Genomic DNA, 17589 nt, shown 5'->3' with positions numbered 1-17589 from the left:
GTGAACGCCGTAAAACCAAAGCCCGTAAGAAAGTCGCAGAAATGCATTTTTTCTTCAAATCCACCCCATTCTGAATTTTTTCCCTGCTTCCCAGTACATTATATAGAATAAATAATGGTGGCATCATGAAGAAAAATTTGTCCCAGGAAAAATTAAGACCTCATATGGCTCTGGGAGCGGAGAAATAAAAAAGTTATGGGGTTTAGAAGGAGGAGAGTCAAAAACGAAAATCAAAAAATGCCATCGGCGGGAAAGGGTTAACTTCAAATACTTCTGTCCCAAAGTCACTATGTAAAGTTTCTCACAACACCGTATAGCAGCTCAAATACAAATTAGCTTCAACACAAAAGTCTCACGTATTCTCAGAATTATAGCAAAAACAAGATACAAACTTACATTTCATATCCCATACCTTATACACAGTATGAAAACCTTACCCCCGGCTGTATATACACACTTCTACAATCACCGCAGACGAAGTCGCGGGTACCAGCTAGTAATACATTATAATTAGTGTTGAGCGAGTAGTATTCGATCGAATACCTCGCCGGCATAGGAATGCATGTAATCGGCCAAACACCAAGGGGTTAAACGCATCGAATATTCGAATACTACTCACTCATCACTAATTATAATACATTTCTTACACAAGGCGTCTTCACACTGTACAGACAACACTTGACACTTCGACCTCCTCAGATATTTCAGGTCTATTAATTTATAATCCAGAAACTGGCTGTATGCGACTGTGAGGTCAGGGCACTTATCAGCGAGGTAGGAGACCGCAGTGAATCTTACTTGACTTAAATGAGAAGAGTTTATTTTCTCGAAAATTATAAGACAGGCATTCCTTATGACTGACACATCTAAACATAACACATAATGCCTCTAATGAATCCCTTGGAGAACATTACAATTTATTAATTCTAAAGACAAAAAAAAAATCAGCGAGGCCTGCAGAAGGCTCCCTCGCTGGATGTCTTATCCACAAATGATGCGGTGTGTGTTTATTGTTCTAATTAAAATGTGATCGCAGCAATTACCATGACTCAATATTACTGGCAGATGGTGAATGTTCATAGGGCATGCTAAGCGTTCAATCCATCACAACAGCCGACAAACCGAGACCGAAAAGCTAGGTCAGTACTGGTGCTGGTATAATGAATTCTTCTCGGTTTCTTCATACTAATGATTGTAGATTTTCACTTTCATCATTACCAGCTCACAGTAGATCACAAAGCAGAGACACATCTGGTAATGCAGAACCTATCATTCCCAGAAGCCATGAGGTCAGGTTATTATTTCTATTTATTAACTTGTATAGCGCCAACTAATTCTGCGGCAATGTCGAGGCAGTGGCAGCGCTCGCATCAGTCTCTGTCTCCAATGGATCTCACAAGCTAATTAGGAAACCAATGACTTGTGGTAGGACACTGGAGTGCCCAGATAAATAAGAACATACATACTAACACCATGCAGTCATGAAGTCATTCCTCTCTTTAGGCCATGGAACCAAAGAAACACATATGCGTTATGTCATATACGATTAGTCTAGGTGCATTATGCTAAGGTTTAATAACTAAATGATCGTAAAATAATGCACATTAAAGGCTTAGGTTTCAGGTTCGGATTATCTGACTGTCTGATGTGTTAAGCAGCATTTAGTACTGTACCTTCCTCAAAGAAATAGTGTTGTACACTCAGCCGACCCAAAGATGGGGGTGTGGGGGGCTAGCTCACAGATGAACAAGCACTTGGTTTCTAATGTGTATCCATTAGGTGGTCACTCACTTTGCATGAAAGACATCCAAACCTAGTGGTTTTGGAAGGGTTGTCAGACAATCTAGTATGTATGGGGATATATCCTGACTTTCCACCAAAAGTTGATGTCGGTCAAAGATGAATCTGGCAGGTTATATTTCAATACGCCTGGTGCTTGGCTCACAAAGATGATAAAGCTAGTGTCAGGGATGTCTGATGATGACTTACACCCCTCTCCCTATTAAGAAAACATGCACAATTGGCAGTGGCTGCATGGATATAAAGAGGTCAGATGGAATATCTGTTCGCCATTAGAGATGAGTGATTAGTATTCGAAACTCTAGTTTAGAATACCTTGCTCCCATAGGAATGAATGGAAGCGGCCGAACACCAAGGGGTTAAGTGCCGGCCGCTTCCATTTTATTCATTTTCATTCAAACTAGAGTTTCGAATACTATTCGCTCATCTCTGTTCGCCATTATCTACATTTATTTCGCCACCTTTGGGGACTTTACAACTTTGATAACTGCTAGAAAAATTTAATGAAGAGCCAATGGGATATAAAAGAAAATAGTAAAAATGAATAAGTGATTATGATAATATGCTGAATCAAGGAACAAAAAGATTTTAAAATGACACACACAGTACAGTATGGCCATTAGACCAAACATTTATCAAGGGGCATGGTAGTTAAGCTTACAGCGCTGGGGTCTGACCAAGGGAAACAGCTGTGTGGAGTTACTGTGTTCTCCTTGTATTTTGCCATTCTCTCAATTCCACGTTTTAATAAAGTGTACTAGTAAGTTAAGGGGGTTGTCCCACTATGGACATTGGTCCCTTATTCGCAGAAGAGGGAACAGTTTTCTGATTGTGCTCCTATTATGTTTCTGACATAGGGAATTTAGCACTTAGGACAAGAACTGATGTGAATGATGACAACTTGCGTACAGCGCTGCAGAATATGTTGGTGTTTTATAAGCAAATGATATACTGTGCAAGAAACAGAAGTATCCAGATAAGCGGAGCTGTCAAATTTACAAGAGAAGACTTGTAGGGTGTGTGTAGATCTTTCCATTTATGTGTGACTTGATATTCTATTTCTTTTAGATAAAAATCAGAAAGACAGCCCCTTTACCTTTTAGACTGTTCTGATTAGTTTCACAGGACTCCGGAGACTCTAAAACAATTTTCCTGCTCCTATTAATAGGTAAAGGAGTTTGCAGACGTCTTCTACAAAAATAACTCCGATACGCCTCCTAAGGTATTTTCACACATGTTCCCATAACATATATGTAAGTGAGACATCCATGTTGAGAAGAAGCTGGCTATATTGCCTCCAGACAGGGAATTCCATGTGCTAGATATACATGCCATGTGACACATATTTGGTCTGACAATTTGCAGATGATATAAAGGGGTTGAACTTATGACGCCTTCATTTCTGAACGCAATAAAAAGGCTCAATCTTTCCAGGGAAAAATCAAGGTCAATTGTTTATTACGTTATGAATGGTAAAGCTTCCTCTTTCAATCAATGCTGTGTTCTGGATGCCTTTGTGCATCCTTATAAGTATCGGTATTCGCTTGTGTATACTTATTAATGTGCCTGGAGTTCTTCTTGGGCTCTCTGTGGCTGTAATATTGGAACATTAACAGCTCTATCACTGGAGCTGGAAACCTAGAAGCATCTGCACGCTTGGAGTAGGCCTCTGAGACAGGAGAGTCTGCTTCTTGTAATGGCACTTTATGTGAGCTGCAGCATATTTGGGATAAATATATTACAGCTGATGCTGGACTATTCAGTAATGCTCACGTCAGCGGTGTTCCTTGCAGCTCTGCTAAACTTGCTGAAATTGCTCAATAGTTCTTCAAATGTGGAGATGCTTCAGTTTCTGACAAATAAATCTGTTGCTTAACCACGTCGATTTCTTCCAGGCCAAGAAGTTGTATAAAAACAGATGTAATCCATACAGTACAAATATAAACAGCGGGGAATATATACAAGACATATAGAGGGGAATTTACAAAGACTTAAATCTTGATGCATCGCTCATGATACAAAATGTGTATCGGGGCTCCTCGAAGAAACACCAAAGGGGAAATGTATTACTCAATCCACGCAAGTTTTCTGATGCTTCTGCGATTTTGGGCCTTCTACTTGTCTACAGATTTTCTATCATTTACACCAGAAACTATTGTAAATCATACAATAAAACTATAGAAGTTCATAGTTGGCACAGACTTGTATAGACATGGCTGCATCTCACAGCAGTGCATCTCTGAGTAAGACTAGCATATAGCATTCTCCCAATGTTATATCTTCCTTCATCCGGGGAAGGCTCCTCTTGCGTGCCGAAACGCGCGTTGGGCACTAGGCCACCACCTGATCTCTCCTCACCGCCATTATGGGTAAGATGGGTTGCCTTTTGCTATTTATCTCTACCTGTTCTCCATAACCTTCATTGGACTCTCCCACTGCACGGCCTATAGAGAACACTTTTTGTTGTGACATGTTGGCTGTGCTTTCGCCGTTTGTGAGATATGTATTTACATTGAATGGAAATGGTATCTTTGACTACATCCCCATCTACACAATTGCAGATATATCATACGTTTCTTGTGACTGTCTATGAACTGAGATCATTGCATCCCTTTATGTTTAATGGGTTTTTTTCTGATATATTATATTTTGGAATAATTACAATGTAGGTGTTGTGATATAGCAGGCTATCTTTTTATATGGTTGTCTCATTGTTCTACAGGTGTGTTTTTTTTATCAAATGTATTTTTTTCAATAAAATTATTTTGTATTTTTTAAAATAATAATGTGCTTTGAATTTCTTCTACTATGAGTGTTCATTTTACCTGACCCCCGGGTCTTCCAGTTTGTTTCTAGTTTGATGGTAAGAACGTGTCAGTTTTAGGGCCTGTATTATATTTGTTGGGGGCACACAGGCTGTTTGCAACTTTTTGCCTTGTCCCCCACACCTGAGTGCTATGCTCCTCTCTGAGGTCATATCAAGCATGACGTTTGCATCTCATCTACCTCAGAGAATCCTCCATAAACATAGAAGCATAGTACTGGTTATTTTACATTCTTCATACCTGAATACTAATGTTGGATGTAGGAGAGGCGGACTCGCTGAGCTTGATCTCTCCAGGAGAAGCTGCTGATCCCTGAGATTCTTGGCTTGCTGGCTGTTCTGGTGAAAAGGCATCACTGTCTTCATCAAATGAGAAAGCGTCTGTGTTTTCTGGATAGTTTGTCTGGCCAACTGCAATAGCATACAATAGAATCACTTACCTATAGGTTACTTACCTACCCTGCATATTGCTAGTTATAATCTGCATATTATATCTGATCTAATAATTGCCGACAATTACTTATAATTATAATAAATGACACCTGCAGATGGAAAAGAAGTCAAAGAAAATGACTCCTGCTAAAGTATCTGAAGCCCATCCAAAGTTACGTGCAGCCATCTGGCTACGTGTCTATCTCAGAAAAAGTGAAAAATGTCCTACAAAAATGCTGATCTAATATCCAACTATATGCAGAGGCTTTACCTGGATTATGCTACATTTATATGAAGCCTGAAACTGATGATTAGTTTCGAGGTCAAACCCAACGTGTACCATCCTACATTCTTGCTCTGTCCTCCATTTTAGCAGCAATTCTGTCTTTACTCATGTCTCACTACATGCGTTATACCTTTCACTTATCTTTTAGACCAGCCTGTCCTCCTCCCAGTTATACGTCATGGCTTTATTTAAAGCTCAGTGAAATCCATATGTCCAGTCTGCAAACCATGAATCTGACAACAGCTCACATTGGCTGCTCTGAGACACGTTCTGCAGCTTCCTGGAGCTTAGGTCTTCTGACACTACTTTACACATGTGTATGAATTTCGGTGCACAAGCCCATGGAACTAGTGCTCTGTCAATGCATGCAGTGCTGGCCATCACATATGCTGGATATTATCTTAAAAATCAATACCTTTATGGCTAGGCTAATGATAACCCTAGGCTACCTTAGACCAGGTTACATAGCTGCTGTCCAAGCGCTCCTTCAGTTATTTCTCCTGACCCTTCCATACTAATGCACGTTCACCTTGGTTGAGTGTCTGGACATGCTAAAAGTCAATATGCCTGATCCTTCTTTCTTCTGAAGTCTACCATAGAGTTGGCACACCCTACTTGAATTCCCTTTAGTAGGACAATGGCTTAATGTCTGTATAATGGTGACGTTTTTATGTAAGTATTGGACATCTATTCACATGACAAAAATGTACTTTCTCCTTGTATAACAGAATTTAGTCAGTCTGATATTATATTTTGCTACGTGCCTTTAATAGCTTCCTTAACGCTGGAGTCTACGGGAAGAATGTTCTTTTCAACCAACTCCAGTGGTCCAGGTCTTTGCGCAATCTTTTCATTGAGGTCATCTGCCAGTCGTGCCCTCTTTAATTTCATTTGCGTGGCCTGCAGGGATGGCTCGGCATGTGTCTCTGCACAGACAGGAAAGTACACAAGGTTATCTCCATCACAGGGCACACATTTATTCAAAACATTCTGTGAATTTCCTATTCAATAAACCATTGTGTAACATACAGACAATTGTCAATTGTTTCATGTTTACTGATTAACTCGGCGACAAGCAGGCCTGGAGCCTAAACTGGCCACACAAGTGCGACAAGCTGCGGTGGAGAGGTGACATTTTCTTGCTTTATGCAGCAGATGCAGAGTCTCATGTCACACCTTTATTTCTAATGGGAGAGATGTGAATGTCCTGAGGGTGAACATAGCAAATATGGTAATTGTTTCTATGCTCAGCATTAAAAGATCGTTTGGCATCCACATCAATGATCCTTGGTTTCCTCTATATTATTATATCGAAATGTCATATGTTGTTCAAAATGGACAAATACCATTGTGTGGATGAATTTCTATAACTCCATGCACACAACCACAATGTTTTTTTTTTCCTTAACAGACAGCACACTGACCCATCCTGTTCTATGGCCCCATACACATGACTGTGTTTTTCACAAAAAACCTCAAGACGAGATCTCTTCCTATCCGTTTTGTGGTTTGGGCTTATTCATTTTAGTGTACGGGTCTCTGGTGAATACAGATGCTGTCCATTCCATTTCCATGGACCTAGACAGGGCACAAGGTCATATGCATGTAGTTGGCCATACATCTTATTGCAGAGCGCTGTACCTCAGCTTATTCCCCATCTGTTGACACTGAATAAGTTGCGATTGTAGGAAAAACCCTTGAAATAGTTGTTAACCAAATGAGTTATTCCTCCTGACCCCCACCCATACCAATGCATGCTTTGTTCAGGCAAGCATGCATGTGTTCTTCACGAGAAGAATGGAATAGGTTGTTACCAGAAAGGAACAAAAAGGATCTGCCACGTGTGATTTCAATCCCTTCCTAGAACGATGTAACCGCCTTCTATTTCTGCAGTGTTTGTCCAACCCTATTGCTTAATCCACTATCCAAGCTGTACTGGGCTTCACCAGAGACTGAAGAGGTAGGTAGAGGTAGGTGTCACTATCTGAGTGTGCCGTCCATCCTCTTGATAAGGAAGAATAGCACTGCATGCTCCATGTTTCTTCTTCTTCTGAGATCTGAAGAAACTGCCACACGCTAGTGTGAACCAGTCTCGTGGTATAAACATGGGTTACGCCATAGAGAGACGTAACGTGAAACTCCTGGGCCCCTTTACAAAATCTAAAATAGGACTCCTACCTTGTGCCATTTTATTCTCATTATCAGTAAGCCCATATCTAGGCAATGTAATCACAATTCCCTTCGCCTACAACAATAGCTGTATGGGGATTCAGATCTTTCCCTACAATACCTGGGCCTCATATTCACACTTGTCATCTAATAAATATGGCAGGACTGCTCAGACCTGATAATCCAGTCTGCGGCTACTAAGTGATTTCATGTCTCCTGACAATACAATTATTTCAGCAGGTGATGTCCTGCCTGTATAATAGAAATATCACAATTATGAGAAGTTGCTTGTTCCAGCGGCACAGAACAGCAAGCCGGTCTGATGGCCAAATGTGTCATTCACTCATTCTGCTCGAGTACAGATCTCTGAAAGAAAGAATATAATAGGCCCCCTTCTCAGACAGTGAAATTATGTAATATGGCGTGAACGTTTCATGTTATTACCTAACACTTCTTCCTACCTGCTGGGCGCCTGCTTACTCTAACCATGCCACATGCTGACTGAATATAGTAAGAACAATTTATAGGATTAACGGTAAATGCAGTCAGCCGTGACTCATCGACACCAATGCTTCTCCATCTGCATGGAACTTGTTGTCTTAATCTCATTATTTCTATACATAAACCATAATGAAAAAACACCATCTGCACAATGCACAATGGAAGACTGTGTACAATAGCGGAGAACACAGGGTTCTAATCTTCTACATAAAATAGTAAAAGCCAAGTGAACACTGAAGTCTGGGCGTATCATTTCAAGTGTATAATTTATGTAGATGCTCATTGCAGTTCTTTCAGCTTTTTCCAATTTGTAACACAGTTCTGCTTTACCCCGCACCTTCAAAACGTTCACAGAACACTTCATATTAGGGTAACAGGGGTCTGACGCCTGTAACTTTTTTTTTTTTTTTTAATCCAAAATCACCAACCCCTTCCCCCCAGCACCATTCCTGAAAATGAAAGGGATGCAGCACTGTTTTCACCTGTACAGAATCACCCCAGCCACCCACCATGCAAGCAGCTTTACCAGAAGAGGGCGGATGCAGTCTCTGCACACCTAGGGGCATGGAGTGCCAATGTACAGGGAACTCTGTTTCAGGGTAGATGGTGGTCCCCAAAAATCAAAGTGATGGCATAACCTCTCTCTCTAATATATCACTTCATAAGGTGGGGGTAGTCTGTGGTTAGGTGCCACTGTCAATGGGAACTGAGCTGCAGTGACAGCGCCCTGCTGAAAGAGGTTCCATATTGCTGATCGGTCTGGGAGCTAACTGTACTGCCCTTTAAGTTTTTAGGGGTTGTATATATATATATATATATATATATATATATATATATATATATATATATATATATATATATATATATTCATATATTCACATCGGTGTCAGTGACTTTGTACCAGGTTTCATCAAAATAATGGGAGAGGCATGTGAACAACAGACAACTAACGGACTCTAATGTACATCTCCATAGTGCTCAGCATTAGTAAAACTAGAGCTAAACAAACACAACAAAGGTGGAGCGCTAGATAAATAACGTACCTTATATTATTACAGCATAGTCGCCCATGGCATGGGGACAACTGGATTTTAATCCATTTTATCCTAACTTATCAGGTGAAAAGTGCCGAGTTGTCAAACAGCCGCTTGTCCCCTTAAATGGTCTAACCTCACCAATAGGGCAGTCGGATTCAGCTAAGAAAACTTAAGGTCATATAGTAATTTTGTGACACCAGACAATTGTACCATAGAATAAAACCCGCTGAAACAGGACTATACAAACCCAATGTAAAGAATCTGCAGCATCAATAAAGCATAGCGGGTAGTTTGTATTTGCCAATATAGACATCATGTTGGTCAAGTAGGACCTTACTCAAGCCAAGCTATAGGCAAACGGTCCTCCTCAGGAACTGGCTGAAGGAGAAAACATTAAGGAGACAGATACAACTTCTAATTCTTCTTACCCTCTAAAATGTGCATCCTTACAAGTTCTGACCGCTCGGGCCGGCTGCGAATCTTGTGCTTCAGGAAGTTCTCGGTCTGTGAATAAGGTAAGATAGGGTATAAGGTATACTTTGTGTCCATGTGCTGCTCTACTCTCCTATCACTCAAGCAAAGAAGCAACTTTGCTCAGACTTCAGATTTTGGCTAACCACTAATGTACTTCACAAGATATTTTTAGCAAGTCTTCAACATCATTTTTTAAGTGAGATTTCTTTTTCTCATATATTAAGCATTAACTCTTACTCTGGCACGCTCCAAGCTTTTGATCTGCTCGTGAAATGCGGCAGGGCTCTTTAAAGCTGAAAATGAAAGAAGACAATGTTAGCTTTGGTAAGAAGCAGAAGAAAGAGAATATACAATTTGCTTGTACACACAAAGGAGAAAACTAAAAAGATATATTTGGAAAGAAATCATGTAGTCACATAACTAGACAAAATGACCGCTCCCACCATGCAGCTATCACCATGCAGCTATCACGAGACATACAGTCCATCCTGGACAAACCATTTAAATATTGATGACCTATCCTGAGGTCATCAATACCGGATTACTGGGGGTCCAACACTCTACACCTGACCAATCAGTTTACCAAGCACAACATAGCATAACAGCAATGCTGGATATTGCAGTTCAGCCCCTTTCACCTGAATGGGACTGAGCTGCAAACAGGTCATGTGACTAATGAATGTGATGTCAGTGATCTGTGATGCAGAAGCAGCCTTCACCCTAGCACCGTTGCTCATTGCTGGGTGTTGGACCTCCCCAAATCTGATACTAATAACTTATCCTAAGTCATCCGTATCAGAGACCAACAAAACTGTGTGATCCTTTTTATTGTATGGCAGAAGTTGCTATGTAACAGAAGCCTTACTAGACCATGCTCATTACATACACTGGCATCTGATGTAAATATAAGTCTGCCATCCAAAGCAACGGGAAAAAGTCCAGGAAAAGTTGTGCTGCAGTATGATATTGCTGAACAATCCTTAGGATAGACCACCAGTATTGGATCAGTAAAGAGTGACACCCAGGACCTCCACTGATCAGCTTGCTTGCGTGAGCTCCACTTCATTAGTCACATGACCATTCTTCAGCTCAGTGCAATTCAAATAAACGGGGCTGAACTGCAATACCAAGCACAGCCACTATACAATGTATGGCGCTGTGCTTTGTAAGCAGCGAAGTGGCCACAGACCTTGTCCATATGCTGAAACACCTTCATCAGCTGATTTGTTGGGATTCTGGATGTCAAACCCCCACTGACCTGATACTGATGGCTAATATCATCGTCCGGAGAACCCCTTTAAAGTGCATTACAAGTCATGTTAAACTTGGCTACGTGTGTGTGCACCATCTCCACAGAAACCGGTGGTATAAACTACAGTATAGTTCTAGATATAAAGGGGCAAATTTATTAACATGATCTAAAAGCAAAAATGTCTTCGTAGCTGCCCATAACAACCAACCACAGCGCAGTTTTCATTTTTCAGGAGCAGAACAAAAAATGAAAGCTGCGCTGTGATTGGTTGCTACGGGCATCTAAGAGAGTTTTGCTTTTGGATCCATTTAATAAATCGTCCCTATCATGAGTATATTACTACAGAACAGAAGTCAGAGAGATCTCATTCTACAGATTCAGACCACGAGCAGCATTGGCGACAGAAAAGTGAAAGCTGCAATTTGATTGGTTGGTACGGGCAACATTAACACTTTCTGCTAGAACATATTTTCTACACGAGAGCTTCACGTCTTCCTTCAGGCCCCATGTGCGGTGTGGAGAGACGCGGCCTAGTCATAGGTAGAGCTGGACGTCTAGACACAGGGCTGGAATCTATACAGATGAGCAAGGCTAATTCCTCTCCGTCTCCTCCAACTACAAATCCTACAGGAACGTCCTGTTATTTTACCCTGTAACAATGCCATTCATTTACCCACATCCCAAAAACACAAGACTCAACAGATCAGCGCGAGAATATGTTTCAGATTTCACTATTCTTAGCCTGGATTTAATCACTTTATTGGAAATCCAATTAATTTTCAGCGCATAAGTCAGGAAACATATACTGAATGTGACGCCAAAACAGCTAATAAAATAAATCGCACTTATTACTCTCATTTACTTTAATTAAAGCGATCAAAATATAGCGACTCTCATAAAAATACTCATTAACTATTTTATGTTACTCGAATGGGGGCTAAAAACGGAAACACCAGACATAGCGCATTGACAACAGTGATGCTGTTTCTGCAAGGAAAGATACAAGAAGGAGGGGAGGGGATTACTAAACTAAATGCGCCAAAACTTCCTTGCACCATACTTTTTGTTAGTTACTCAACATTGTGTACCAAAATACTGCAGCCAACCAATAGGTGGTGTAAAGTTACAAAAATTGTGCAGGCCGAGACTCTTCTAAGACGGGTTCTGATAAATAATGAGCAGGTCTTATCCCGCTTCGTGACTTCGGAATTCATCACAAAATAAATGGTATACAGATGGCACTTGGATGACACTCGCCCAAGTCCATTCCGCTAAAACAATCTGAACTAACTCCACCTGCACACTTGGTCAAATAAGCCGACTATGATGTTTGACCGGATTAGCAGATGCGCCAAATTTTTCATAATAATCAACATTCTCTTTCAGGGTCTCCTTGACACACAGAAAATGAACACTTGGTCAATGACTAGCCACAGCAGTGGCCCATCTCAGTCAGTGGCTAAGAAGTCATATCTGACCCTATTTAAGAAACGTGTACCAGCCAGCTAAACCTGTAACACTGTATTTAAAGGGTCACAGGATCTTTTTCTATCTTTTCTGTAAATAATTGTTTATCAGGACTGTCCGTGGTTTTCTATAGTTACAGATAGAACATGTCATGTACGAATCAGCTGACCTAGCCGGCAATAATGTATTTTACACTAGATTATTACATCTCAATACTGCTGCATTTTTTTCATTTTACTGAAGTACATGCTTTGCATGTGTAACTAGGTCAACACAATGTAGTTTCTCATTACTGCACCTTTAATGGAGTGAAAATGGATTTTGGGTGGATATGTGGTTGACTTACGTGGCATGATGCCCTGGTCTACAAGTTGTTCTCTTGTTCGCCTTTGTTGCAGACGCAGTTGAAGCACTGTAAGACAGAGGAGGAGACGTGGTTACAGACAGTCTGACTCACACTTGCCAGTCATTATGTAATGGGTAACGTCATGTTGGACCATACTACACTTATTAAATATACTCTAAAACTATACACCAAGCATGGGCTGTGTACTTCCCACAATGCATATATGGTGAATGCCCCTGCTTGTTCCTGCTTGTTTTAGGATACGTTTCTAAAGCATCTGAAACACAAAAGGATCCATTGAAGTGTTGGCACAGTACCTTTATTTACTGTGTGCCACCATCATGCCAAGGAGAGCCTGACAAACCGCGTCATGTACTAGAACAGTAGTATCCAATCTGTGCCTCTAAAAGGGTTTTCAAGGCTACAAATATTGGTGATCGATCCTAAAGACAGGTCACTAATATCAGATATGTGGGGGTCTGAGAACTGCCATTGGTCAGCTGTTCTAAGCAACTGATAAAACGGAAGACGCAGCAGGAAGCAGACAGCACTGTACTCTGCCAAACCTGGCCGATCAGCAGCCATTCACTTGAGTGGGACATAAGTGGCAGTGACTCACTACACAGAGAACAGAGCTGTCTGCTCCCTGCTCCGTTCAGCTGTGCTGGGGAGGTGGGATCTGATATCAGTCACTGCTCTTTAGTGTAGATCGCCTAGATTTTTAGCCTGAAAAAAACCCTTTAGGTTGAGGCCCCTCGGAAATGCAGAGTGTTTTTTTTGTAGATTTTGCAGGGTTTTTTTTTTACCAAAGCCACGGAAGGTAGACATATATAAGCTTTCTATATGTTTCTCATTACTTTTATAGCCATTCATGGCTTTGGCTCATAAAAATGTTGCAAAATCTTCAAGAAGAAAAGCTGCGTTTCTGCAATGTGGAGCCTCAGCCTAAAGCTGTGGTAGAAATAGAACTCCAGACAGTCAGGGCATGGTGGGAGTTGTAGTTACACAATAGCTGAAGCCACAGGTTAGAGACCGCTGGCCTAGAAACTATGGCGCTCTGTGCTGCATCCTGTGAGAAAGACACACAGAATGAAGGAGGACCCATCAGCTCACACACTGAATTGCCCAATCTGCCATTTCTCTGTTATTACTCTTACAAAAAGATGAATAAATAAATAACTGGGTCTTACCAGTCATAACACAGAGGAATGGTGCACACACACGTCCAAAGAAAACTTTCAGAATTATTTCAAAGGGAAAGCAGATATTTACTAAGACATATATCAGGAGAGCTGTCAGGTCCTGTATAACTCACTGTATCCATTTCATTATGTACATAGGCCCAGTGTGGTAAATATACGTACACACCCCCATATAGACACACACACACACACACACACACACACACACACGTGTGGCTGTGTCAGGTACTGCATGCTAACTCCTTTTTGCTTGAATGGAACTGAAGTACCAAGGAGAGAGGTAACTTTAAGCTCCTAGACCCCAAAATCCCAACTTACTAAACACCATTTAGAGTAGCAGTATACTTTATCTAGAAGAGGGAGCTTTGGGGCCCCTTAGTATCCAGGCCTGTTAACAACTGAACCCCTACAGCGACACCCCTAGCACAACTACCTGCGCCAAGGAGACACTGCCACTGTGTAACCCATGAAGAAACACCATAAATCCCATCATTTTGCTGACTGGCAAAGGTCCCGGGGTTAGCCAGTGTCATACTTACAGGAATGGTAGGTATGCGTTCTGCTATATATGTGGATGTGTGTGAACAAGCCCAACAACTAGCCCTATCTCCTCAGTCCCGGATTGCTACATTTTCACAAATAGCTTTATAAACTATAGCAATGAATACTGCCATATGGTGACTCTCTCTATATAGTATAACTTGGACTGTGCCTGCTCTAGAATCCCATACTAGTGACAAATTGTGACATTTTCAAATTATTTTTAGTCTACCTCAATAGAAGAAATGCCAGAAATGTCAGCGTCATCTGCTCCTGCCCCTCAGGGACCACCTGCCAAGAGTCGCAGCTACAATGCCGATCAGCTGACTGTACCGGTGGCGGCTGACATAGTTTCTAACACTGGAAATGACTTGCATGCAGGCAGAGCAGCCTGTGACCAATACATTAAAGCAATCTGGAGCAAGCAGCTGAAGATAACGCAGTGGGCACAAATGTGACATTCACAGAATGTACAGCACTTGCTGGGTTTATAGACACATTGACTGCTGCCCAAACAATGCCGGGCTGTTCTGAAGTCACTCCTGACATCATGGAGTTTGCTTCGCTCCTGCTGGGTGACTCTAATTTGCTATGAATAATAATCCTGTTTGCTTCTGTCTAGCTAAAAAATTGTATTTGAAACAACTTCCGTTCCCTGGAGAGCCCTTACTTATCATATCAATGCATAGAGGCTGCACATAAAAGCCAGACACAAAAACATCCTGGGCAAGTACAAAAAGTTATTCTATGGCTTTAGAGAGGACCTGTCAGCTCTGCTATCCTAGTAATGCAGCCGACGGCTCGGTCACGTCAGCTTAGAGAGGACCTGTCACCGCTCACGACATCTCTATTTCAGTAAATCCTTAAATAAAAATTTGGGGAATAAAGGAATTCAGATCCAAAGTGCCTCCCAAATCTATAATTGAACCACACAGGGGCCTTTAATAGAGACACAATCGTACCTGTCACCATACCCTAATGTTATATGAAATGTACCATACATAACACTATTATTGGCTTAGCACATACATTATGGCCAATCTATAAGTAATTTCCACACTTAGATTAGATCTATTATAACCAGTTTTACTAAATGTTATATTTTTGGTCATTCTTTTTAATGTACAATTTAAGGGATCCGGTAGAAAAAAAAATTTGGTCCCCAGTCGCACAAAGTCAATAGCCTGCGTTTATTGGGCAAGTGAATAATTCAGTGCCATAGTCTTGTTTGCTGAACAAATCTTTAGCCACTAGTTATCGCCTTGTCAGATCCTTGTGTTACCCGACCCTGGGGTTTGTGTATAGACCCTATATGAACAATCACGTCAAGGTTAGATCTCTCCAGAAATATTTGTATAGCTATGTATACAAAAATAAGCTGTTACTATATGTATTATAATAAATTGTGATATGAAAGTGAGTGGAGAAAGAAAAGATCTAGATACAAGTGTGCTATTCCCAGGGTATATAACTGGTTCGGTCTCTATTGCTACATCCTAAAATTTCCTTGGCTGCTCATCTCCTTTCCATTTGTATATTCTCAGAGATGCCCGAGGAGGAAGCTGTCCACAACAAAGAAGCTATTGAATCTTGTAAAAAGAGAAGGTGATGCACAAAGCATGGACATATGTGAGTGGGAGCGAATGCTAAAATTGTCAGCATGGCTGCGAGCTTTTATGTATTGTGCCATTATGTTCCAGAGATGTTAGTAAATGGAAGTGCAGCGAATATCGAAAGAAATTCAATATAACAAACAAGAACCAGTGGACTATGCTATTGGTAAGTAAGTTTCCTTAATCCAGGGTCATCGGATGGCAATAACTCCACGTGACATCATCTGTGGGTGGTATGTCATGGAGGTCACATAAGACGTAAAGTAAGCATCAAAATAGTGCTGTATAAGGAGCAATGTAACATGACCCTATATATAGCTCAAGCTGTTTTCTAGAGGATAGCAAAGTGCCTGACTACAAGGGGTCCATCACAGAGTCCTCCACTCATCACATACAAAGTCCCCTGTGTGAATGGAGAGGGAGTGAACATAGGTGACCACCATTCACCTCCATGGAACTGACGTAGGGCTGTTCTCCGCTGTCTCCATTCAAATTTTGGACTCAGGGTCCCCTGTTTTTGTGATCTTTGGGGGTCCCAGTGGTCAGACCCCCAGCAATCACTCATCTTCTATCAGTTAGAGGAAATATTCTATGGCATTTTCTGTGTCTATATATTCTTAGAGAGGAGTCCCTTGAGTCCACCAGAGAACTCACCATAATTCTGACGGTCCACCACCCCCATACATCAGCACGATGCATGAAAAGCAGTGCAGAAATTACAATCAAGAAGCCATCAGGACTTCTATAAAATCCTCATAGGGTTCCAATAGACTGAAAATGGATGAGGCCCCTAGAAGTATGTTCCCCAATTCCTTGCATTTATGAAGTACTCATCATGCACTAAGAAGCAGCTCTCAAGCACCTCCACTACAATGACAAGTGGCTATGCTTAATGGAGCAAGAAATGACACATAATGAAGGAGCATATGGCTACAGAAATGTACAAGCTAACTCTGATTTTACTCTCAGAATAAAATTAACCTTAGATACTTCAAAATATGAATCAATGTTTCTTTAGAAAGGCGTATGCCTTCCAAGGAGCCATACTGAGGTCCACAGAGAAGATATACTACATCCGACAATGTTTCTACATATGTATTAAGACAGATCACAAGACACAATGGTGGTAGACCTTGCTACTGGTATGATATTGATTACTGTGTCCTCTTCACTACTTACCATGCACAGTGCCATACATTGTACGGTGGCTGTGCTTGGTATTGCAGCTCAGCCCCATTCATTTTAATGGGACATAGCTATAGCACGGTCTATTTTATATGATGTCTCTGCCTGAAAAGGGGAAGTGAAACCCAATAACATAGTCCCGGACAACTCCCTAAAGACATTGCGCCAAGTACTGGTCTGACTGCACCCTCTGCCCTCCACATGGCTATATTCCTGTTTCTGAGTGATAATAGCATTTCTTTTATAGTCCTTACCTTTACGTATACGGTCCCTTTATCCCAGTGACAGCTTTACTCTGGTTCTACTAGTTCTTCACTGAATTTCCTGTATGAGCCTCAGACATGGCAGGAGAAGGGAGGACTCTACAACAACTCTACATGGTGCCGCCTGGTGCTATCTTACTGCAGAGAAGTGTAAAGTTTGTGCACTCAGCAGAGGGACAACTCCTAGAGATATGAAAC

The 17589-nt window shown here is 41.2% G+C and overlaps 1 protein-coding gene across 4 annotated transcripts in view; it reads right to left on the bottom strand.

Annotated features, from left to right (window-relative positions):
- The window catches only part of MRTFB (myocardin related transcription factor B), a 200679-nt gene that overhangs the window by 34435 nt on the left and 148655 nt on the right, over positions 1–17589 (bottom strand). For all 4 annotated transcript variants that reach the window (XM_075285771.1, XM_075285773.1, XM_075285774.1 and 1 more), the window contains 5 exons: positions 12589–12654; positions 9761–9816; positions 9478–9553; positions 6107–6268; positions 4866–5035 (listed from right to left, as the gene is read on the bottom strand). In XM_075285771.1, coding sequence (XP_075141872.1) covers positions 4866–5035; positions 6107–6268; positions 9478–9553; positions 9761–9816; positions 12589–12654 — 530 coding nt within the window. The remainder of the gene's footprint in view (positions 1–4865; positions 5036–6106; positions 6269–9477; positions 9554–9760; positions 9817–12588; positions 12655–17589) is intronic.

The sequence above is a fragment of the Leptodactylus fuscus genome, chromosome 8 (assembly GCF_031893055.1).
Source record: "Leptodactylus fuscus isolate aLepFus1 chromosome 8, aLepFus1.hap2, whole genome shotgun sequence".
Lineage (NCBI taxonomy): Eukaryota > Metazoa > Chordata > Amphibia > Anura > Leptodactylidae > Leptodactylus > Leptodactylus fuscus.
The sequence above is the reverse complement of the archived record's forward strand: the minus strand, read 5'-3'. Positions and strand labels throughout refer to the sequence as shown.